The sequence below is a fragment of the Sinocyclocheilus rhinocerous genome, unplaced genomic scaffold (assembly GCF_001515625.1).
Source record: "Sinocyclocheilus rhinocerous isolate Xijiao unplaced genomic scaffold, SAMN03320098_v1.1 scaffold1160, whole genome shotgun sequence".
Taxonomy (NCBI): domain Eukaryota; kingdom Metazoa; phylum Chordata; class Actinopteri; order Cypriniformes; family Cyprinidae; genus Sinocyclocheilus; species Sinocyclocheilus rhinocerous.
This window is the reverse complement of record NW_015635060.1, coordinates 64,208-88,517: the sequence shown is the minus strand read 5'-3', so window position 1 is coordinate 88,517 and position 24,310 is coordinate 64,208. Positions and strand designations below refer to the sequence as shown.

General features: G+C 37.8%; 1 protein-coding gene across 1 annotated transcript in view; it reads right to left on the bottom strand.

The window, feature by feature from the left end:
• Positions 1 to 1,860: 1,860 nt before the first annotated feature.
• LOC107746578 (signal-induced proliferation-associated 1-like protein 3) overlaps positions 1,861 to 24,310 on the bottom strand; it is a 62,111-nt gene continuing 39,661 nt past the window's right edge. The window contains exons 10-22 of the mRNA XM_016560840.1: positions 17,076 to 17,152; positions 15,954 to 16,113; positions 15,673 to 15,849; positions 12,471 to 12,592; positions 11,261 to 11,373; positions 10,734 to 11,176; positions 7,518 to 7,748; positions 7,241 to 7,403; positions 6,961 to 7,153; positions 6,730 to 6,879; positions 5,682 to 5,808; positions 5,364 to 5,445; positions 1,861 to 4,654 (exon numbers count right to left, since the gene is read on the bottom strand). Of these exons, the coding sequence (XP_016416326.1) occupies positions 4,508 to 4,654; positions 5,364 to 5,445; positions 5,682 to 5,808; positions 6,730 to 6,879; positions 6,961 to 7,153; positions 7,241 to 7,403; positions 7,518 to 7,748; positions 10,734 to 11,176; positions 11,261 to 11,373; positions 12,471 to 12,592; positions 15,673 to 15,849; positions 15,954 to 16,113; positions 17,076 to 17,152 (2,185 nt within the window). The 3' untranslated portion in view covers positions 1,861 to 4,507. The remainder of the gene's footprint in view (positions 4,655 to 5,363; positions 5,446 to 5,681; positions 5,809 to 6,729; positions 6,880 to 6,960; positions 7,154 to 7,240; positions 7,404 to 7,517; positions 7,749 to 10,733; positions 11,177 to 11,260; positions 11,374 to 12,470; positions 12,593 to 15,672; positions 15,850 to 15,953; positions 16,114 to 17,075; positions 17,153 to 24,310) is intronic.

The window sequence follows — 24,310 nt, the reverse complement described above, 5'->3', positions numbered from 1 at the left end:
TACAATTTTTCGTTGGTGAATTGTACTACCTGCTGTTTTAATGGGACGTAGCAAAATCTGACAGGGTAGCACAAATCGACCGAACAAACGTGGCCGAAGTTTTTAGCAATGCATATTACTAATCAAAAATTAAGTTTTGATATATTTATGGTAGGAAATTTACAAAATATCTTCATGGAACATGATCTTTACTTAATATCCTAATGATTTTTGGCATAAAATCAATAATTTTGACCCATACAATTGTTGGCTATTGCTACAAATATACAAATATACGTGCTACTTATGACTGGTTTTGTGGTCCAGGATCACAAATATACTAGATATTACAATTAAGATAAGACTTTATAATAAATGTTAGTTCAGTAGCATTAGGACAATAAAGAACAATATATTTATATATTGTTAATTCATGTTTGTTTAGATCACAGTGTTTAAACAAAAATGAAAAAAGTCTATGTAATAATCAGAGTTGCCATACCTTTATACTGCTTTTTTTTTAGTCCGGAACATGATGTTGACCGAGGCGGGATCCCTCGGAAGGCCGACCCCCTAGAATGCAATTTTGATAGCCATTTTCTCCCGAAATGCACTGGGCTAGTTTTGAGTACCAGTTGATCTGGTTTTGTTACGCGGACCTGGCAACCCTGGTAATGATCCTAGCATTAAAAGCTTCATATACATGCACAACAATGAATTTGTCTCTCATTCATTCATTCATAAATGAATAAAGATAATCATTTATGGGAAATAATTACATTTTTATGTATGTTTACATATGCATTATATATATTTAATTATTAATATTGTCATCAATACACCAACATGTAAAGCATATATATTTTGAAATAATTGTTTCTAAATTTTGAATGATTTTCCTACCTTAAATTAGGGATGCCTTCTATTTATCGTGCTATACGCATTTATGACCAGCAGAGGGAGCAAGTAATAACAGTCAACCCCACAACCTTCCGGTGGGAGGCGCTGTTGTTCTCTGTGGGGCAGCAGAGGCTCGGCATGGAAGCGTTCCATCCGTTTATGTCAAAGCGTTCAACAATTAACATCAAACTCATTTCAGTTATAACTTAACATAAACGTTAAATGATCGAATGGGTCAAAACTGACAAGTTTCGCCAGTTAAGAACACCACAATAACACGTTTGCATCAGTGAGACAAAGAGTTCTCAATGAAGATGGCCTAACTTTTCCCCCAAACACCACCACAGTGTGTTTACGTCCATAAAACTATTCATCTGGTTTTCGAGACAAATTCAAACTGCATTTCGCAATGTTTCCTGCAGCAGCGCAAGAATTAAACAGGGTACACAGAAAAAAGAAAAAAAAAAAACAGTTACACAACTAATGAGCATAATTTATATAGAATTGGTGCCATTGCTATGGTTTTAGGTGTGAAAGGAATATTTCACCCAAAAGTGAAAATCCTGTCATCATTTACGAAATCAGTCAGTTGCTGGTCCCCAGTGAATTTCTTAGTATGGAAATAAAATACTGAGAGTCAATGGGGTCCAGCAACTGTTTGGTTACCCACGTTCTTCAAAATATCTTCTTTTGTGCTCATCAGAAGAGAGAAACCCATACAGGTTTGGAACAACTTGAAGGTGACAGAATTTTCATTTTAGAGTAAACTAGCCCTTTTTTGCAAGCTTTGTTTCAATAAATGAACTTTTTAGACTTGTATTCCTCATAAAGTGAACCTGTCAAGGATACAGACTTTAACAACATAAAGTGTACTAACGAGCCGGCATTTGTACATCTTTGCTCTTCCAGTGTAGCATAAAATATCAGTCAAATAAAATAATGCTCAAGAATGTTATCATTATGAAATATTTTAATATATTTTTTTTTTATAAAATAATGAAAACATAATTTACACATCTTAAATGTACACTCATTGATACAACATCCCCAAAAGAAACTGAATGATTAATCAGTTATCAATAGTTAATCGAGGCATTAGAGCCACTGTTTCATGCATGAAGCTAACGGAAACAGAGACAGAAAGATGAATTACAATAAAGGTTCTTTAAAAAAAGAAAAGAAATAAAAGCGTAAAATCAGCTTTGTACAAAAGATCGTGAATCAAACAAAATATAAAGGACAAACTCAGTACCCTCCAATAATGTTACCAAATCTTGTAATTTTCACCTTGAATTTGACATTCTGTATTAAAAAAAAACAAAACAAGAAGAAAAGAATCAAAATAAATAGTCAAAATATTACACATAAAAATAAACCTTCAATTACAGCTGGACTATATAATTTGCCATGATTTAAGAATGCGCAACACAGATGCACATAGATGTTCTCACAAGTATATTACTCCTATTTACCTTTTAAAAATAAAAAAGAACTTAATAAAAACACCTCCACCCAACTATCAAACAAACAGAAATCATAAGACAATCCATGGTGTAGATATGACACCCAGTAACCCAGAACTGAGTGAGTCTGAAAGACCCCCCACTTCATTGACAGAAAAACACACAGTGGGTCAAGTTCTTGTAGTCACAGCAATGCGATGAGAATCTGATAAAACTGTAAAAATGGATCTAAAACAGTGGGGCAAATGAGCTTATCATTCTGATCATTTGATTTCGCAAGTCTGTATATAGACTTTTATTTAAAGGTATAGTCCACCCAAAATCTCATTCTCATGTTGTTCCAAACCTGTATGACTTGCTTTCATCTGTGGATCTTGAACAAACACAATGGAAGTCAATGGGAACCAAAACTGTTCAGTTCTTCAGAATAACGTCTTTCATGTTCCATAGAAGGAATAAAGTCCAATAGGTTTGGAACAACATGAGGGTGAGTAAATGAAAGAATTTTCATTTTTGGTTGGACTATTCCCCAAGTGGGGAGAACATGTAACATGTTAGATATCAGCAGTTATCAAATCACTGTATGTACAGTCACACTACTAAAGGTCTTTGTATCTCTCAGCCCATAAATAAAGAAAAACCTTTGCGTTTTACAATGCTATTTACTGTCATAAGCATGTATATAGTTGTTTTTGTGTGTCTGAGTAAAGCAGACACATTCTATTTTCACTTATATTAGCTATGATGACTAGTATAAAGTCAACCGACTGTTGCAGTGCTTTTGTTTTGACGTGGATAAATAGGTCAGAGACGAATAGATCAGGTCATCGAGAGGGCAGCTTACGGGTCCTGAGAGAGGAGGAGATCTTTTTTCCAGTCGCATCAGGTTAAAGGGATGGAGAGAGCTGATATGAGTGCTAAATTACAACACATCACTGGTCACAGCTGACCACTTTAAGGCAGACATGTACAGAGTAACATGGGGTACATGATAAACCATATTCGATCCAGCCTGATTGTTATTCCAGTTAGAGCGCATAACCGAGTACAGCGTGGATCGTCTTAGTATGTAAACACCATGATCTGTCTAGAAGTTGAAAACAGCTATCTATTGCCAACAGTCGTTTCACCTGATAAACCTGAACTAAATACAAATAGAAAAATAGAGTCTGTATGGAACACAGCTAACTAGGGTTTCTTAGTGTCGGCTTTGCATATACCTATACATATACAGTGTCGAAATCCAAGTTTACACACAGTGCTATGCCAAAACCATACATAAGAGAGCAAGTGGCATTTCCTGTCACATGACGCTGTCACTTAAAGACTGAGCGATGTCCATGCACAGAGGAAACGATCAAAGACTTGGGTGTAACATCACAGTTTTAGTAGTGCTTGCTATCCCTGGTCAGAAAGCGGCGGCGGTTCTCCATCTCTGGAGAAGTGAAGATCTACAGAGCCATTATTGCAGAGTTTCAGTCACTACAGGAAGTCTGTTGGATGATAAATCAGCTGAGATGAGGATGGTTTGAACTATAAATATGAACACAATGTACCTGCACATGAGATTGTGCGATGTAGAATTATAATTTACAGTGACATGTTATCTGCGAGTCGTTCCTTTTTCCTCACAATTACAGTACCGTGATTTCTCTCAACGTTTTGGGAAAGGTAGGGTCTCTCACGTGGCTCAGGTGTCGATTTTCTGTTGCTTTTTTTTGGCTGTTGAGCTGACTGTGCAGTAAATAGGCCTCTCTGATGTTTAGCGTCTCGCAGTTTTACTGGCTCAAGCTTAGTGTCGACTCGTCGAGTACAAAAATAAATCTACACTGAGAAAATAGTTCCGAAAGTAGTTCGATCAGATGAGGAGCTCGCTCGTTTCAAGGTAGGAATCGTGTGTTTGTTTGCTTGTTTAAAAATAGACATTTGTACTTCTGTACCGGCTTTAAGTTAAAGATTTGAAGTCTCAAGTCATCAGGCAGATTTCGGTTTCCTTCCGTCACACTTTCGTAAAGCTCACAGTTTTGGAGTGTGGTGAGGATCTAGATGAGGGCGAGCGGGACAGTGGATGTACTGGACAATAAGAGACTGTGAAGTAAATTAGCTGTTGGCACTGAACGTGCCATATTAGGCAAATCTCATCTCCTCTCAAATGAAAGGGACAGTCATTTCCTCTCGGGCATGGTAGAGGATAAGAGTTTGCTGAACTTGCGGAGCTGTTCACTGGCTGAGTGCGATTCCTCCTGCAGACGCTGGTTGTTCTGCCTCAGATTAGCCATCTCTGCTAATAACGTGGACTTGTCCTGTTTCTCCTGAGAGGATGGGACAGGAAGGAACAGAGGAGAGGAAGAGAGAAACATAATTACGAGGATGTCACCAAAAATGGCCAAGTTACTATAAAATCAACAGTTTCACTTTTATTTTCTTTCACTTTGAATTTCTAAAGAGAACTGTACATTTTATTGGCCAGGGTGAACTGCACAAATAATGCGCAGACTTTAAATAAAGACTAAAACAGTTGTCAGAAGCTCAATGGCGGTGGCGTTGAAGTCATGTGACCATGGTGTAGGTTTATGTTTATAGCTTAACTTTGGCTTTTTACATCTGCTGATTGTATTAAAGCTTCAAAAATGTTTAAAGTTGTGTTCATTTGTGAAGGAATCATAAACCTTTGTTTGTCATTGTTTATTTTCTGCAACCCAAAAGCCAATGGAAAAATGCTATTGGCTTTTTGTTGAGGGAACCAGCGTGATGAATAAAAACACATCATCCCTGCAGCGCTCTATTGATATGCTTCATGATATGGTGGAAAGTTAACACTATCAGATCGGTTCTTGAATAAAATATAAATTTGACAAATGTGTCATACTTCAACTTTAAATAACTTCATTTCAACTTGAATTAACATTTTCAAGCAACTGACTACTTTATGTGCTTGAATACTCAGCAACAAAATTACTCAAAATACCCGTCCCTAGTGAACCTGTCCTGCACTGGTCAGGTTCCTTCAATGTAACTCACTTTTTCCAGATCATTGTTCAGCTGTTTCAGCATGACTTCCAGATGATATAGACGGCCAGACAGGTCATTGGGAACCTCTTCACTGCAACACACAAATTAAAAACAAGTTAATACCAGTATACTTGCATATAAATTCTTATTCCAAATATTTAAATACTTAATCCATTATTGAAGGAATGAGTTGATTTGAGGTTAAGCAAACTTCATGCAGACTTGCAGAGCCAACATTGTGCCCTAACTACTGTTAAACCCTACACTGCAGAGAACTCAGAGGAAGAGCAAGTATATACAGTACAGGTGTATGTTTGTCTGTCTTACCTGCTGAAAGTAGGAGTGGTGCGGGGAGTCTGTGGCGTGTGGAAATGCACCGGGCTGATGACGGGTCTCAACTCATTGCCGCCCGCGTGAGACTCAGACAATGAAAATAAAGAAACAGCTCTTTGCACTGTAAATAAAAAACCCAACACAGATTCAGTCATTTAGATTACAATGATTTTCTCTTTTAAGTCTTTTTTATACTGCATGGGATTGTTGCACGAACAAAACAAACTTAATGGTAAAGTCTGTAAACCATAAAGAGTCACAGTGTTTACACTCTTCAGTGGCTTACTTGCAGTCAGTGCATACTAAGTTGGGTTAAGAGAAAGTACATTGAAAATGACATCATCTTTATATGGAAGGCCATTTCTGCCACATAAGAAAAAATCATACTTTGGTAAATCATAATTAGGACCAAAAAGTTGATAATTATGAGACAAAAAGTTGCAATTATGAGATGAGATTTAAAATGTCGAAATTATGAGATAAAAAGACCAAATTATGAGATAAAGTCGAAATGAGAAAAATAAATAATTACATAAAATGTCGAAATCAGATTAAAAGTTGACATTGAGATAAAAAGTCTGAATTATGATATAAAATGTCAAAATTATGAGATATAGTCATAAAGACATAAGTAGTAGTAGTTCATTATTTTATTGCCATCTCACAAAATAAACACAAATACAGTAAATAAAACTATACGATAAGATTTTTAAAATTAACATATGATAAAAAAATCTAAAATCTTTTTAGGTCAAATCCTACTAAACAAGTCCCTGAGTGAGCGTACTTCATTAAGAAAATTTGCATTAAAGCCGGAAAAGTCCAATAAAATATGTCGAAATTAAGAAATAAAAAGGTCCTAATTATGAAATAAGTCACGATGATGGAAAAAAAGGTAATAATCAACTACTTTTACACATTTTTTTTAATGTACTTTTTATGTAATAATTATGATTAACCAAAACATAAAATGGGCTTCCATAACTTAAAGTATCTTAGTCTGACTTCAGAATCAGACGTGTCCGACAACACAGCCTGATACCTTCATATGCTTTGGCCGCATTGACGAGGCTGGACCACTCTAGACCACAGGCAGTGTCAGGAAGGGGCATGAGTCCAGGGTCCAGTCTTCTGAGAGGTGGAACCTTATCCCTCACCTCAGTCAGAGATAATTCTGATGCAGACAATGGTACTGGAAAAAAACAAAAAATTGACAGTTTACCCCAAAGAGTAAAAACATACCAGCTGACTATGACCAGCAAATGACACCTACCTTTCTTACTAGGCATGAGGGTTCCATGATTGGTGTTGTGTCCGTGGCGTCGAGTAGGCAGCGTGCAGGTGAAGAGAAGGTCACTGGGCGGCACTTGTCCTTCAAAAAGAGGCGTGCTTGCATAACTAGAATCTCTCCGTCCACTGCACAGACTCTCATCTGAGAAAGTACGTTGCAGGGTCCGATGAGGAGACTGTAGAGAAGCACAAACACACATTGAACAAATGAGTTTGATTGATTGTCTTGTTGTATTTTTTGTCTCTTTCTAGTGTTTGTTTACCCCATCCCGTGATGGTGTCTCTGTAGGGTTGTCCATGATGATGAGCTTTTTCAAGTCGTCCTCAATGGTGCTCTTGTGAGATCTGCGTGGTGAGCGCAGGTCCCTCAGAGAGGCACGTAACCGGGGCTGTCCGAACACATTCTTACTGTTCATATCCAGCTGCCTGAAAGCACACACAATAATAATCAGGACCAAGATTTAAATATGTCGTGCATCTATTTCATAATCCATCAGCCTTCTCATAAACATGAAATCTACACTTCACAAACACACATACTTGCAGCTGTTGCTGTTGCTGTCAGTGGAGGTGGTGCTGGTTGCTGTGCTGTTCTCCTCCTGTTGCCATGTACTCTTAGTTTTACTAAAGGACTTGGGGGCGGAGCTTGACAGCTGGGCAGAGCTTGACAGCTGGGCGGAGCCTGACGTGGGTGTGACAGTTGAAGATCTGAAAGGCCGGGGTTTATCAGCCACAGCAGGGGTCTTGTACCCTTGAGGGGTATAGCAGGACCTAAATCCCAGAAACAAAAATACATACAATTCATATGTTGGTAGGTCAGGATTATTAACACTGAAAATCACATTTATAACGCTATAACTGCAGGCATAATCTATTATTGCCCATCACTGCCGTTTGTGCACATATGTTTTTCAGTCACACCTGAATTATCCCATATGTGTGTTGTGCTCCACTATGTCTATCAAGATACATTAGCATTCAAACGTTTTTACTGTAGTACTTCACCTTTAACTCATTTTATACAACAGTTCTTTCTGGTCCTCGAATCGGATTGGCTGAGAGGCTTTTCTAGCCGTGTGATATTCTAGTGATAACAGAACTCCACTTGCAGCATTTCTCACAGCGAGCGTCATGGCAAACGGCCAAATCTATTTAAATTATATAAATATGGTTTTGTGTCACGAAATATATATTTTTTTAGGCGAGAATGTAGTTATTAATACTTCAAATATGAAGTTTGTTAATAAAGATAACGTCTACTTTAAATTTGTTTCGATGTTTTTGGAAATGTGAGCTCCAGGGTGTCAGCGGCCATTCAGCGCTCATGAATCCGCCGAGAGCAGCCTTACCTCGGCCAGTTTTTTGGGAATTTGCTGCTGGCTCTGATGTCTCTTAGACATTAAATATTATTCGTTTTTATTAGGGCTGGGCAAAAAATCGAATGCGATTTTCATGCGAATCTCGTCAGTAAAGCCGCTTCTGGTGATTAGTAGTAAATCTCCAGCACGTACTTTCAGATGGAGCGGCATTTACTACACAGAGCCGTAGATCACTGACAAGCTACACAAAATCGCAGGCGATTCATTGCTGATTTTGAACGCGATTTTGCGTAGCTTGTCAGTGAACTACGGCTCTGTGTAGTAAATGCCGCTCCATCTGAAAGCACGTGCTGGAGATTTACTACTAATCACACAGTATCACACTCATAGCTGTGCGATATGGCTGTACATCAGCACGCTGTGATTACCTACGGCCAAATCACAGCCGTGCTGATATACAGCCATATCGCACTGCTACTCGTGTGATATAGCTAATTTATTTCCAGTTAGTTTGCACGGCAACATTTCTTTTCGTTAAACTTTTTAATGATCCCTTATGTGTATTGTGCTTTGCTATGTTAATCGAGGTACACATTCAAAAGTTTGGGATCAGAAAGATGTTTTTAAAAGTCTCTAATGTTCACCAAGGCTGCATTCATTTGGTCAAAAAAATACAGTAAAACCAGTTAAATTGTGAAATATTATTACAGTTCAAAGAACTGTTTTTTTAACTGTTAATTTTTTCCTGTGAAGATAAAGCTGAATTTTCTGCATCATTACTCCAGTCATCAGTGTCACATGATCCTTCAGAAATCATTCTAATATGCTAAATTGGTGCTCAAGAAATATTTCTTATTAATATCAGTGCTAAAACTGTTTTATGTGTAAACTATAATACATTTTTTTAAATTCTTTGATTAATAGAAAGTTCAAAAGAACAGTATTTATTTCAAATAGGAATATTTTGTTACATTATAAATGCATTTACTGTTACTCTTGATTGATTTAATGCATTGTCGCTAAATAAAAGTATTAATTTCTTAAGAAAAAAAAAAAAACTTACTGACCCCAAACTTTTGAACAGTAGTGTATACATTTCAGAATAAAAACAATACCTTGGTTTGAAGTTGTCGACGTTGGCTGATCCAGGAGGGGGGAATGTGCGGGTGCGATAGTTCTTGCTTTGATTTGCAAATGCAATGACGGGTGAAGACTCCCTGTGACGATCCTCTCCTCCCGCCCTCCCTCCTGCTCCGGACAGCTCCTGCAAGCCGCTGTAGGTAGCAGAACCATGCAAAGGTTTATGGGGGGTTCCTGCAAGGCTGCGGCTAGGTTTGGCTCCTTTAGTGTTGGGACTTGGCGTGTAGAGAGATGCATCGATGCCACTGTCACTGGAGCCTCCCTTGCCCATATGGTCAGGGTCGGGGTCTGAGGGGTCACTCAGGGCACCGGAAACCACACCTCCCACGCTGTCAAACCAGCGCTCGTCGCTGTGACTGCTGGAAGCATTGCTGGAGAGCGTGTTACTGCTGGAGTGACTGGGAGCCGTAGATCACTGACAAGCTACACAAAATCGCAGGCGATTCATTGCTGATTTTGAACGCGATTTTGCGTAGCTTGTCAGTGAACTACGGCTCTGTGTAGTAAATGCCGCTCCATCTGAAAGCACGTGCTGGAGATTTACTACTAATCACACAGTATCACACTCATAGCTGTGCGATATGGCTGTACATCAGCACGCTGTGATTACCTACGGCCAAATCACAGCCGTGCTGATATACAGCCATATCGCACTGCTACTCGTGTGATATAGCTAATTTATTTCCAGTTAGTTTGCACGGCAACATTTCTTTTCGTTAAACTTTTTAATGATCCCTTATGTGTATTGTGCTTTGCTATGTTAATCGAGGTACACATTCAAAAGTTTGGGATCAGAAAGATGTTTTTAAAAGTCTCTAATGTTCACCAAGGCTGCATTCATTTGGTCAAAAAAATACAGTAAAACCAGTTAAATTGTGAAATATTATTACAGTTCAAAGAACTGTTTTTTTAACTGTTAATTTTTTCCTGTGAAGATAAAGCTGAATTTTCTGCATCATTACTCCAGTCATCAGTGTCACATGATCCTTCAGAAATCATTCTAATATGCTAAATTGGTGCTCAAGAAATATTTCTTATTAATATCAGTGCTAAAACTGTTTTATGTGTAAACTATAATACATTTTTTTAAATTCTTTGATTAATAGAAAGTTCAAAAGAACAGTATTTATTTCAAATAGGAATATTTTGTTACATTATAAATGCATTTACTGTTACTCTTGATTGATTTAATGCATTGTCGCTAAATAAAAGTATTAATTTCTTAAGAAAAAAAAAAAAACTTACTGACCCCAAACTTTTGAACAGTAGTGTATACATTTCAGAATAAAAACAATACCTTGGTTTGAAGTTGTCGACGTTGGCTGATCCAGGAGGGGGGAATGTGCGGGTGCGATAGTTCTTGCTTTGATTTGCAAATGCAATGACGGGTGAAGACTCCCTGTGACGATCCTCTCCTCCCGCCCTCCCTCCTGCTCCGGACAGCTCCTGCAAGCCGCTGTAGGTAGCAGAACCATGCAAAGGTTTATGGGGGGTTCCTGCAAGGCTGCGGCTAGGTTTGGCTCCTTTAGTGTTGGGACTTGGCGTGTAGAGAGATGCATCGATGCCACTGTCACTGGAGCCTCCCTTGCCCATATGGTCAGGGTCGGGGTCTGAGGGGTCACTCAGGGCACCGGAAACCACACCTCCCACGCTGTCAAACCAGCGCTCGTCGCTGTGACTGCTGGAAGCATTGCTGGAGAGCGTGTTACTGCTGGAGTGACTGGAATAGTGTGCCTCACCCTGAGAGAGAGCAGGAGGAAGAGTGATCAGTACACAAGGGCCAAATGAAACAACTTCCTGGTTGCCCTGATGATGACTTTTTACCTTAGAGTGGCGGTTTGGAGAGTCCTTCCCTGCAACGTCCTGTCGAGTCTGTCTTCTCGGAGCTGAGCCCACTGACACACCTCGTGATGAAGCAGGAACATGCCACATGGGCTCTGTCCAACACAAAAACACAAAAGGAGTAAAGTCCAATTCACACTGACACAAAACTGTTTACATGCACCCTGAAAGTTTCAAACTAAAGCAATATTTAATCTTTTTAGAATGTTATATAAACATCTAAAGATAAATTTCATCTTGTCTTAACCTAACTTTAGTATTTTACAGAAGACGGATCACTTTTGTTAAACTTTACTAAACAAATCAGTGACTCATTCAAAATGAATTGCTTCCAGTCGGTTTTTAACCTGGTTGTCAGTGTGAACAGCCCTTATTTTGTGAGTGTTTGACACTCTTCATTGTGCTTGATAATCAGATGTTTGTTGTGTTTCTCTATCAGACTCAGTATTATTTTAATATTATTTATATAATATTATAGTATTTATTGATATTTTGAATTAGCTTTTATTTTTATATTTTCAGATTTCATTTTAAGTTTCAGTAATTTTTTGCTTTGGCCATTTGTATTAGTATTTTTTAAATAGTTTTTATTTAAAAAAACTCATGTTGGCTCAGTGGTAGAGCACTGCATTAGCAGCGCAAAAGGTCGTGGGTTCGATTCCCAGGGAACACACATACTGGTAAAAAATGTATAGCCTGAATGCACTGTAAGTCACTTTGGATAAAAGCGTCTGCTAAATGCATAAATTATTAAATTAAATTAATTAATTACATTTTTTATTTAGCTTTAATTTATTTTTCTGTTTTAGTTTTATTGTTGTACTTCAGCTTTAACTTCTATTTATTTCAGTTAGTTTATTTCTAGTTGGAGTTTTTCCATCTAATATTTACATTTTGTTTTATTTCAATAAAGAAAATTACTTTTAATCATTTTTGTTTTAGTGAACAATAACAAGACTCAATTAATGCCTGAATAATGACCAGTGATCACCAGTGAAACCCAATGGTTTTCGTAAAGAAGCCTATATTTACAGTGTATCCAGCAGAGGGCACTCAAGTGATGGGGCGGTACACAAAACACATTTACAGTAGTCATTATTTAAGGACTGGTACTCCTTTGAAAAATTGACACTTATGACTGGTTTTGTGGTCCATGGTCACAAATGTCTTTGAATTATGCATGTTTGTTTACCTGACTTGTTGCGCTCCATCGTGCTTTCTTGGCTAGTGAAACCAGATGATGATTCTCCACTAGAGACATCGACTGTAACGTGTGGATCAAATGGCTGGAGAGGCCGCTGGACTGACCCAAACCTACACACACAACAAATATTAACATGTTATTAAATACATTCTTATTTAACCTATGTTAACCAGCTAAATTCTGACCACTTGGATCAAGTTGGCTGGCATTTTATTGGAGAGCAGGGATTTGGAAGAACGACATGTGGTTAGAGTTAGCAAAACAGTGGAAAATGCTTACAGCAGTTTTGAAGTCAACATGAAATACTGTTCACAGATAACAAGGGATGGGATTTTAGTCATCAGAATTTATTGGATTGTGGAAAGGGTTTGTGTATGACAGGTGGTTGAAGGGGAGTGTGGACACAAAAGCCGAAAAGGAAAGTTGCCCCAGAGGCAGATAAAGACATTTGACTTTAAAGTCCCAATGAAACGAAATTACAGACAGATCTTTTGTTCTGTATTGTGATGTACGTCCAGACAACCCAAACATTTTATTTGGTACATGCACCAATGAATCAAACACATTATGAGTATTAAGAAACCAAACAGGGTCATTTTTGACACCCTGCAGCAACGTCTGCATCATTCACATGCCACATTAAATCCAAAGTCTGTTGCAACCCAAGTGTTCTGTCACTTGTCACCTTGTGGGTTTGAGTGGTGATGTATGGCTGAATCTGATGGGACTAATAATAGCACTCATTAGCACATCTCGCTGAATCACCACCATAAACAGAGTCAGTGTTGGGGTACTGTGTTAACAGACTCACAGTACCCCAACAACTCTCTATAACACCCTAATGCACTTTAAACTGTAAAAACATTCAGGAAAAAGCATGCCCAGGAGACTACAGGCTGTCATTGAGGCTAAGGGTTGCCGACTAAGTATTCATAGTTGTGTAAATATTGGACTGTATCTATTTGATAAATGAAGTTAACCAACTAACATTATACATACCCTTTTGGTTTCTGTACCCAATATTTAAAAAATGTACAAATGCAATAAAAATATCAGTATCGGTACTCGGTATCGGCAAGTACCAAAAATAAAAGTATCGGTATCGGGTGAGTACTGGAAAAAGTGGTATCGGTGCATCCCTACTTTAAACACCATGTGAGCTGTAAGTTGCAACTGACTTTAATATTAAAACGTATTTCCAAGTGAAATGGAATATTGCATTATAATCTCTAGGGCTGTGAAAATGGCTGAAAAACTAAATTCGAATTTTGTACTTAAGTATATTCAAAATTCGAATTATATTCTAATTTAAAAGGCATAATTTCAGTTAGTAGTCGACCGATATTGGTTTTTTAACAGCTGATGCCGATATCTTGGAAAGCAGGGTGGCCGATGGCCGATATAAAGCCGATATAATTGTATTTATTTTCATTAATATTAAAGAAATTTGAAATAATTTGAAAATGGATTAAAAAATTAATTTGCTAAATAAACATACTTATACTTTAGATGACAAAGTATTTTTCTCAAATAAATAAATATTTAATAAAAATATAATTGAAAAGGAAGTAAACTGTAACCAACAGAGCACTCCATATTCTGGGAAGTTTGTGTGCATTGGGAATCATATTTTTTCAAATAAAGCCAAGGTAACACTCATTTTACATACACCACACAGTGAAAATGACATGAATATGACAGTGGAAATATGCATTCTGTGTGAACGGCTTGGTTTCGGTTTTGACGTAAACAAGATCCGCATTGATGTTCTCTTTTCCCGCAATATTTGTAATTAACAATGCAGCAGCGCCGCATCCAGTGACTTCAACTAGATAGGCTAACAAAAACATTAAAATGCAATGACACTTACATCGTCATCGCATCTCGTGCGCCACTGATAAAGCAGCCTTCTTAACGCACACCTAAAATTCGAATGCAACGTTTTTGCATTCAAATGTGGATTTCTATTTTAAATTCGACGAATATTAGAAATTCAAATTTTTTTTGACAGTCCTAATAATCTCTAGCTCACAGAAAGCTGAAGTTTGGAAAATAAGGGTTAAGGATGTTCTGCTTCAGGCCATTAAACTGATGTCAGCAGAAAATGAATGCTATTCCAGAAGGGAAGCAAATTTTCAAGTGTTGACTAAATATTACGAAGACAATTTAGTTCTGTAGATTAACTTTTCTTGCACAGATTAAAAGTTCACCATATCGCTAGTAATGTGTGCTAACAAAGTAAACCGGGTCCATTTCGATTTTATGCAGATTTTAAAATATGGTTCAGAATCAATTATCTTGCTAATAAAGTACTTTGTGAGCTCTATAAATATTTAAGGTGTTTGTCATGGGGATGGTGTTTGGAGGGGACAAGCCCTAATTTAGATGCAGAACAACAGGATATGCTAATCAATGACCTACTTTTTTTAATTACATTAAATATAAATGCATGTGACTAGGAAAAGCAGAAAAATACAGAGTCAACATGATTTTTTTTTGCCCATTTCTTTTCTTGTTCCTAGTCTTATTGTGAACCATTCAGTGTATGTTAACTTCAAAAAAACCCAAACATTCAAGTTCCTCTGGTTGAACAGGGCAGCTAACCATCAAGGACACAACAGTGCACTATGAAAGTCTGTACATGCCATGACCTCTGCATTATACACATATATAATCACACACAAACACACAATAGGCTTGTGAATCAGCAGCAGTTTAGGTCTAGCTGATACATGCCTCAACCACAGCCTCTCATTTACCATCAGACACACCCACCGATGACGGTAAACAGCGCCTGAAGATGTTCATTTCTATCCTCGCTATCATTTATTGCTTCTGCTCTGTATCACTTTCCCAACAGTTATGGGAAAGATATTGAATGTTTACACAATATGAAAGCAATACAGATATTTCAATAATGTCTCTGATAGCAAACAGTGTTGGGAAGTTCAATTCATTTTGTCAGATGAACACCCTGACAGGATTTATTAGGCAATAATCTGAGTGTATATCTCTATATTGTCAAAATGCTTAAAAATATCAGCCCTAGTTGCCGATGAATGGCCCATCTATGAATTTTAGTGTGTGAATCCCTCAGAATTCTCATATGCTGAACTAAAACAACTGACAAGTCAGATGATAGTGTTGTAAGGTACTGATGGCAAAAGCTTCAAAAAACAAAACAACTGACCCGTCTCGAGTGGGTTTATAGTGGACAAAGGGTCCGCTGAGTCCCGGCACCCCCAGTGCGCTGGAGCTGAACCCAGAGCCTGGACTGGAGAAACTAGCCGAAGGGTTTCTGTACTGCATCCCTCTGTCCCCGGTAAGAGGAGACACACTGTAATGGTTCTCTGGGTAACTGACAGGCCTGTGGGAGGAGACGGAAATAGCTAGTGAGAAGAAAACAAAGCCAACAGATCTGGCCAATAGTTGGTTTCCTTGAGATTTTAACTATATGCTGAAATGTCTCACCTTTTAGCAGAGATGTGTTGGGGCTCTCTGTATGGAATGGGGACCAGGGCTTTGTGTGTACGGCTGGGGACTGGTGGGGGTCCGCTGGGGGTCCAGCGCTGAGCAGAGCTGTGTGTACCAGGTGGGCTGTCCCAGCGCCATACTGGGGTTCGCTGCCCACCACGATACCCTGCAGCCACTGGCTCCGCTTCTCCCTTCTGCTCCATCATCTTCATCTCGTACTCCTCCGTACAGCCCCTACAAACACACAGTCATAAATTATTCATATTTAAATATGTAAATAACCAAGGACTCTAAAACTGTCATCAGTTCATCACTTCATACCTCATAACAATATATAATTTATACACTACAGTCCAACAGTTTGGTCGGTAAAAATGTCTTTTAAAATCTTTTAAAGTCTCTTTAAAAGTGCCCCAATGCTGCATTTATATTTGATCAAAAAATACAGTAAAAACAGTAACGTTATGAAATATTACAATTTAAAATAGCTGTTTTCGACTTTAACATGTTTTAAAATTACTCCAGTCTTCAGTGTCACACAGTTTATTATTTTTGTGGAAACTGATGCATTTTGTCAGGATTCCAATTAATAGAAACTGCAATATGAAATAGAAATCTTTCTTACATAATAAATGTCAATTCTGATCAATTCCATACATCCTTGCTAAATAAACGTATTAATTACTTAAAAATCTCACTGAATCCAAACTTTTGAACAGTAGATAAAATAAACATATTAAAATATACCACAGTGATCATAATTGCAGCCTCTGAAAATTCCACGCCTTTATTTTATTTGCATTTCCACACTGGTTTATTATAGTTTATAGTTTAGATAAACCACCCATAAGTCATTTTTGTGGCTGCCTGTCTGGTCATTTAGCATGTCAGTCTCATCCTGTCTAAACAAGCGGATCTTGGTCAGAATAAGCTAAAATGGGAGCAGACGGCTTGTCTCAAGTCAAAGGACTGGCTATGTGAGATAAGGTTGATTATGACTGTTTTAAAGCCTATGTGCCAGACATGTGTTGTTTTAAAGCCTATGTGCCAAAAACTCTTCATCCCGGGTTAAAGATTACAGATGGCTGTCCCAGCGCCATAGTGGGGTTCGCTGCCCACCACGATACCCTGCAGCCACTGGCTCCGCTTCTCCCTTCTGCTCCATCATCTTCATCTCGTACTCCTCCGTACAGCCCCTACAAACACACAGTCATAAATTATTCATATTTAAATATGTAAATAACCAAGGACTCTAAAACTGTCATCAGTTCATCACTTCATACCTCATAACAATATATAATTTATACACTACAGTCCAACAGTTTGGTCGGTAAAAATGTCTTTTAAAATCTTTTAAAGTCTCTTTAAAAGTGCCCCAATGCTGCATTTATATTTGATCAAAAAATACAGTAAAAACAGTAACGTTATGAAATATTACAATTTAAAATAGCTGTTTTCGACTTTAACATGTTTTAAAATTACTCCAGTCTTCAGTGTCACACAGTTTATTATTTTTGTGGAAACTGATGCATTTTGTCAGGATTCCAATTAATAGAAACTGCAATATGAAATAGAAATCTTTCTTACATAATAAATGTCAATTCTGATCAATTCCATACATCCTTGCTAAATAAACGTATTAATTACTTAAAAATCTCACTGAATCCAAACTTTTGAACAGTAGATAAAATAAACATATTAAAATATACCACAGTGATCATAATTGCAGCCTCTGAAAATTCCACGCCTTTATTTTATTTGCATTTCCACACTGGTTTATTATAGTTTATAGTTTAGATAAACCACCCATAAGTCATTTTTGTGGCTGCCTGTCTGGTCATTTAGCATGTCAGTCTCATCCTGTCTAAACAAGCGGATCTTGGTCAGAATAAGCTAAAATGGGAGCAGACGGCTTGTCTCAAGTCAAAGGACTGGCTATGTGAGATAAGGTTGATTATGACTGTTTTAAAGCCTATGTGCCAGACATGTGTTGTTTTAAAGCCTATGTGCCAAAAACTCTTCATCCCGGGTTAAAGATTACAGATTTTAAGGGATGTTTCAAAAGACTAGTTCTGCAGTAATTTGAGTGTGTACTTGAGCACAGCGGGTCTGGTTCACTGTGGCAGATTAGTCCAAAATCCCTGTTGACCAGTACACTAACCCCTACTGAATGCCAAACAGCATGAGGATGAAACGCTCTCATCAGTGCCAGAATCCCTCTGGGTCTCTCTGCTTTCTGATGATGATGGGAAACTGAAACCCACTCTGTGTCGGAAGCCACCCTCTCTCCCCCCTCCTCCACCGTCAGCACTTTCACACAAGGACTCAAGTCAAGGTAACTGTCCTTTGATTTGACTTTCTTCTAAACAACAGCTTTATCAATCTCATCTTCTACTATTCAGTTTGTCAGCAGAGAGGGTCAGTACCTTTCCTGACAAAATCATTAAAAACTTGCAGTACTGTTTAGAAAAGTTTAGGATCAGTTCTTTTATTTAGCAAAGATGCGTTAAATTAATCAAAAGTGACAATAAAGACATCTATAATTTTTTTTTTACTGTCTATTCATCAAAGAATCTAGAAAAAAATGTGTATCCGTTTCCACACACAAAAAAAAACTAACATTGATAACAATAAGAAATGATTAATTCATTATAATAGAATGATTTCTGAAGAATCAGGTGACACTGAAGGCTAGAGTAATGTCATCACAGGAATACATTACATTTTAAAATACACAACAATAGAAACAGTCATTTTAAACTGTTACAATATTTCACTATATTACTGATTTTTGATCAAATAAATGCATCCTTGGTGAGCATAAGAGACTTTATAATAGGGCTGCACAATTAATCGAATTTCTAATGGATGGATGCCACAATTACGTAATCGTTCAAAGCGGCAATTAATCGTTCAAAGTCCACTTATGTTATTCGGCATGCTTAAGATATGTTTTTTTTCTTTCTACATGTTATCTTAAGGGTTTTTCCATTGTTTTAGTTTTAGTATAACATTATAATACCATTCATATTTTTACTTTTTTATAATTTAGATGTATAGTTGACATTTGAGGCTTAATACCATGGAAAAGCACTAAAAAATTTTCAGTTAAGAGTGTTTTCAGCTTGTTTATTTTCATATAAAAATACAGCATGCAGTTGCATCAAACAATGGTATAAACATAATTCAATGTAAATTGTGATAATCGCAATTAATAATCGCAATTACAATTTTTAAGGGAATAATCGACAATTATGATTTTTGTCATAACCGTGCAGCCCTACTTTATAAACATTAAAAAATCTTACCAGTAGCATATGGTTACAAGCCCAGGAAGTCTATTAAAGCACTGCTATCCTGGCTATCCTACCAATTTCAGCCACTAGCAAAAATAACCAACAATTCTCCACAATTCACCTGATATTCCAACCCTTACTCTAGTAGCCCCTTCTGCCCCTTGACATCTATATTTCATACATCTTCATCTTTATTGTATGCTGCTACCCACAGGGAGGGAGAAAAAGACAGACAAACCGAGAGTCAGAAAGCCAAAATGAGACAAAAGGAAGCAGGGAGGAGAGCGAGAGGAGGAGGGGAGAGTGGAAAACACATCAGACTTCACAGCGCTTCTGTCTAATACACCAAAAAACTCTCTTCTGAAGACCACAAGGGCACATAAACTAGCCCTGACTGACTACACCGACACGCTGAGAATGTATAGAGGGCAGATAGAGACATAGAGGATGTAAACTGAATACTAACTATCAGCTCAACATGTTTATATAAACCTACCAGCTACAAAGGTGCCCAAAATCTCTGAGACCACTAACAAAAATGACCATTTTACATTTTAATTTAATACAACATCTTTCATTACAAATTATGAGTATAGCAATGTGAATGAAAACTTAAATTAACTTTGTTTTTGCTTTGCCCCTTTTGCTTTAATAACAGCAGCCAATGATCGTGTTCTAATCATTATATTCTGGTGACGAATTAAGAATTTGACTTAATTTGTTCCCATTTTGTAATTAAATCATGCCCGCATTTTAAAGTCACAATAAAAACAAAGTAGCGACAGAAGTAGTGCTTCTATCCATCCAAGATCTGAATGCGAGCATGTGGTCGATTGTTAAAAGGGGAGGGGTTTAAACGGACTAAATGATCGGACACTAAATGTCCACAATTCAGCTAAAACGAGGGAACAAATTAATAAACAAACCTATTTTTTCCCCTTATGCTGTGTAGGGCTCCGTAACTTTAATATATTACAACATTTTAAATACTAAACATTTTTTTTAATAGTACAAATCTTAATACAAATCTTGGTAACACTATAACACTATACAGTATCGTTGTTACACATTACATGTACTTATTACTGCTATAGTAATAACAGTAAATTTTGCACAATTACATGCAACTAACCCTATAGCAAGTGCATGGTGTTAATTTATATTACTCAGTTCTTAAATGAATAATTACTCTATAACAACCTTAAAATAAAGTGTAACCCAAATCTTAGATATTTCATATTTTATATCATGTTTACATTTTTTTTTTTTTTTTTTTCTAAATTCTAAAATTTTACTTCCAGGATTAAATGAAAAAAAAACATTTTCAATGTGGTCTCAGACTTTTGAATCCTACTGTATATTGAAAAAACTAGACATTTTCAAACAATTATCAGCCCTTGCTGTTTTTTTTAAGATGTTAAAGACATAATAATTTTTCAGCACAAATAAATGCTTCTTAATCAAAGAGACTGAAGCCATGCTTGGACAAAGGCTAGAAAAAGCCTGAGCGTGAAATACAAGAGCACAGCCTCATGTTGCTGCACTGAAAATCTTCCTCTTCATCACTAAAGGAGTGCTGTCAGCTCCACCACTCCTCTTTTACTGCCATCCATCTATCTATCCATCCAACACCTTCACCGTGTCAAAGTATCCTGTGTAATTCATTGTTGTAATACAATTGAGCTCCAGCGTTTCACATCCATCCTCTCTTTGTCTCCAAGCCCATCACTAACCTCCGAGTGTAGACCAGACTGTTGTATCGGATGTCCGCGGCAGCGCCATGAGGCTCTGACTGACAGCTGAAGTACAAATGAGCTCTGACAAACGGACACACACACACACACACATGCACAGATTTCTGCTCTCCACCCATCCAATCCTCTCTTTCACTATGATAACAAGAGGAAGGAGAGAGAGGGAGGGTGAGATGGAGGGAGAAAGAGGAGGAGGGGTGTTCCTCCCACTTTGTTTCCGAGCGAGGAGGCGCTCAGACATGCCTCAGCATCTACCGTCTTTATATTCTTTCCCTGCATGCCAAACACACCGCCCGTTCCCTGTCAGCCTCACGCCGAACACATTCTTAATTAAACCCCCTTTATTTATTTATAGCCCCTTTTTCACAGATTCCAGGCTTTAGTCTCATGCAATCTGCTCCCCTGGCACTCCTCGACAAACAGAGGCTGGGCCGCTGAGAGGGAAAGAGATACAAACAGAGGAGGGAAAACGAAAGAGATAGAATGACAGAAAGACAAGCATGTCGAAGCATGCAATTAACACGCTCTTTCGTTCCACGGCACAGTGTGGGTGGGGGGTGTTGGGATGCATGTGTGCGCGAGAGAGAACATCTCAAAAGGAGTTTATTTAACCACAACGGCGAACACATGTCCCGCTAGCACGCAATCAAACACGCTGCTGAGTAATTAGCCCCTAACAGCAGCCACTCAGTGTCATGCGACGCTAAACGGTCAAACATGCACTAAGAAATTAAATGTGCATTAAGAATTTAAATGTAAAAATGGATTTTTAAGACCAAAATACGAAGTTTAGAAGCGCCTGCAGACGTACCTTTTCGACGCAGCAAAATTTAGGCTTCACATAATCACTGTTTTCATATGTAAACTGTTCCATCCCTCTCTCCTCTTCTTACACTCTCTTTCTATCTGTCCCTCTCTCTCCAACACTCCCACTCACTGTTCCCCCGAGAACTGAGGCGTCTGCCAACGTTCTCAAAATCTGGTGACTGCCAGTGTATGTGCGTGCGCGCGAGTGTGTGTGTTGGTGCATCCGACAAAGAGGAGGTACGAGTGAGAGAAACAAAAGCTTTTTCCCTCTTGTTTGTGAAACTGAATCTTTGAATTATGTCAGAGGGGTTCCAGTCGGCGGGCATTTGCAACAAGCAGCATTAATTCTGCCACGAGGCTCGTCATTAATCTTTCCAAAACGAGAATGGGTCTCCAGAGGGGTGCAAAGTGCAAAAAAACAAAAAAACAATAACAATAGCCCTGTCAGATCTGAAATGTGCTGCTGCCCAGATTTCAAGCTTAAAGTTGCTGTTTTCTGTACAAAACGACTATTGCTGAGTTGGGGTTCCTGCCTTCATCTGTCAGAAAATGTCTATTCTGTGAAAGTGAAAACACTGACAGGATGTTTTCTGTCTTATTCAAAGAAAAGGATTCCAGGATTGCACAGGATTTTAGCTGGGCTGGACTGTTAACTGTATATCTGGCTTTTGTTTTTTTTTAAACATCCACACAGACGTTAATTAAGGGATTGATGCTTTCTGGATTTCTGGAACATCATAGGCACCAATACACTGAATGAAGGACGCAGTCGACGCTCTTGTCTCTAGACTTTGAGACAGGCTGGAGTCCGACAGTCTTTTATGGTGTTCTCCGTTAATGATTTATCAAAGCGGAATGAATTTAATGGAGTCACAAGAGCTGTCTAACATTCTGATAAAAATGCTGGGCTAATGGCTCTTTGCCCATCCTCTGCAGGGGTATTTAATTAGGGGTATTAATAAGTTCCAAGAGGTCTAATCTCTACATTTCCTTCCCAGTAAATGTCCAAACAATCATCCCTTAAACTGATTCTGATGTGAATTTGTAGTATATGAATTGAAATTTCAAATTACTGCAAGAGCAATTATATGGTATTATGGCTTGCGCAAATGATTTTTAAATAAACCAATTAAAATTGTTTGTCAGGGCATGTACAGGAACAGGGTATTAAAAAAAATTTATAAATGAAATACATATAAATAATGATTTGTGGTTCTGACCTGGACCATGGTTTTCTAATTGGAAACCTCTAAACCAGCACTTCTCAAAGTCCGGACTCCGGTCCGGATCCAGAGAGAATTCAATCCGGACCCGCCTCCATTTCGTATTTCAAGAGCACTAATTATATTTTCTACTTTGATAAACGCATGTTAAACTTGTAAATCATTTGTTTAGTTTTTTATGTCTTTTTGGAGATGGACCGAAATGAAAGCGAAGGCAAGATATTTAAAGTTTTCATGATGACACCAAGTGAGCGTATGACGTTTGATGTAATCGGGCGACACTTCACCGCTGTGTAATATGAGTAATTTTTTTTTGTTATCACTTAAGATTATGGCCAATTGACTTATAGCAGTGTCCAGTGTTTCCCATACAATGATTTATTTGTGGCGGCCCATCACAATATCAAAACTGACCGCCACAAATAGATTTCCCAAAAGACTTCTACTTGGTTGAATAAACATGAGCACTGCACAGTTTCAAAATCAAAATGCGGCGCAGGTGTTTTTATATGAATGTATCTTCGAAAAGAACCCACCAGAAAAGCTAGATTTCATTTTCATTTCGGCTTTACTGTAATGCCTGATAAAGTAGCATTTGTGAGCTCAGCACTTATTAGATTACAGCCGTTACCGGGCATTTGACATAGCCTGTCGCCCCACTTCACCGCTAATATGTTTTTTTTTTTATTATTATTATTATTATTATTACTTAGATTATGCCGGCCATTTGACTTATAGCATTGTCCAAGTGTTTCCCATACATTTAGTTATTTGTGGCGGCCCGTCACTATATCAAAACTGACCGGCATGAATAGCTAGAGTTTCCAAAAGGCTTCGTTGAAACATGAGCAATGCACATTTCAAAATCAAAATGCGGCGCAGGTGTTTTTATATGAATGTATCTTCGAAAAGAACCCACCAGAAAAGCTAGATTTCATTTTCATTTCGGCTTTACTGTAATGCCTGATAAAGTAGCATTTGTGAGCTCAGCACTTATTAGATTACAGCCGTTACCGGGGAAACAGCTATATCTCCCGCTCCAAAAGCGCCTCCTGCTGGCATAAAATGAATTGCAAGTTTTGAGCCATGTATTATTATTATTATTATGAATTAGGGTGGGGGGGGGAATCGGCATCAGAGCAATAGTTTGCTCTGATTTCTAAATATCAGCATCAGCTAGAGGAAAACCCATATTGGTCGACCTCTCTTGTTGACACTTAAATTAATTGTTTTGCCACTTTTGCACTTGTTATTAATGTATTTTGAATGCAAAA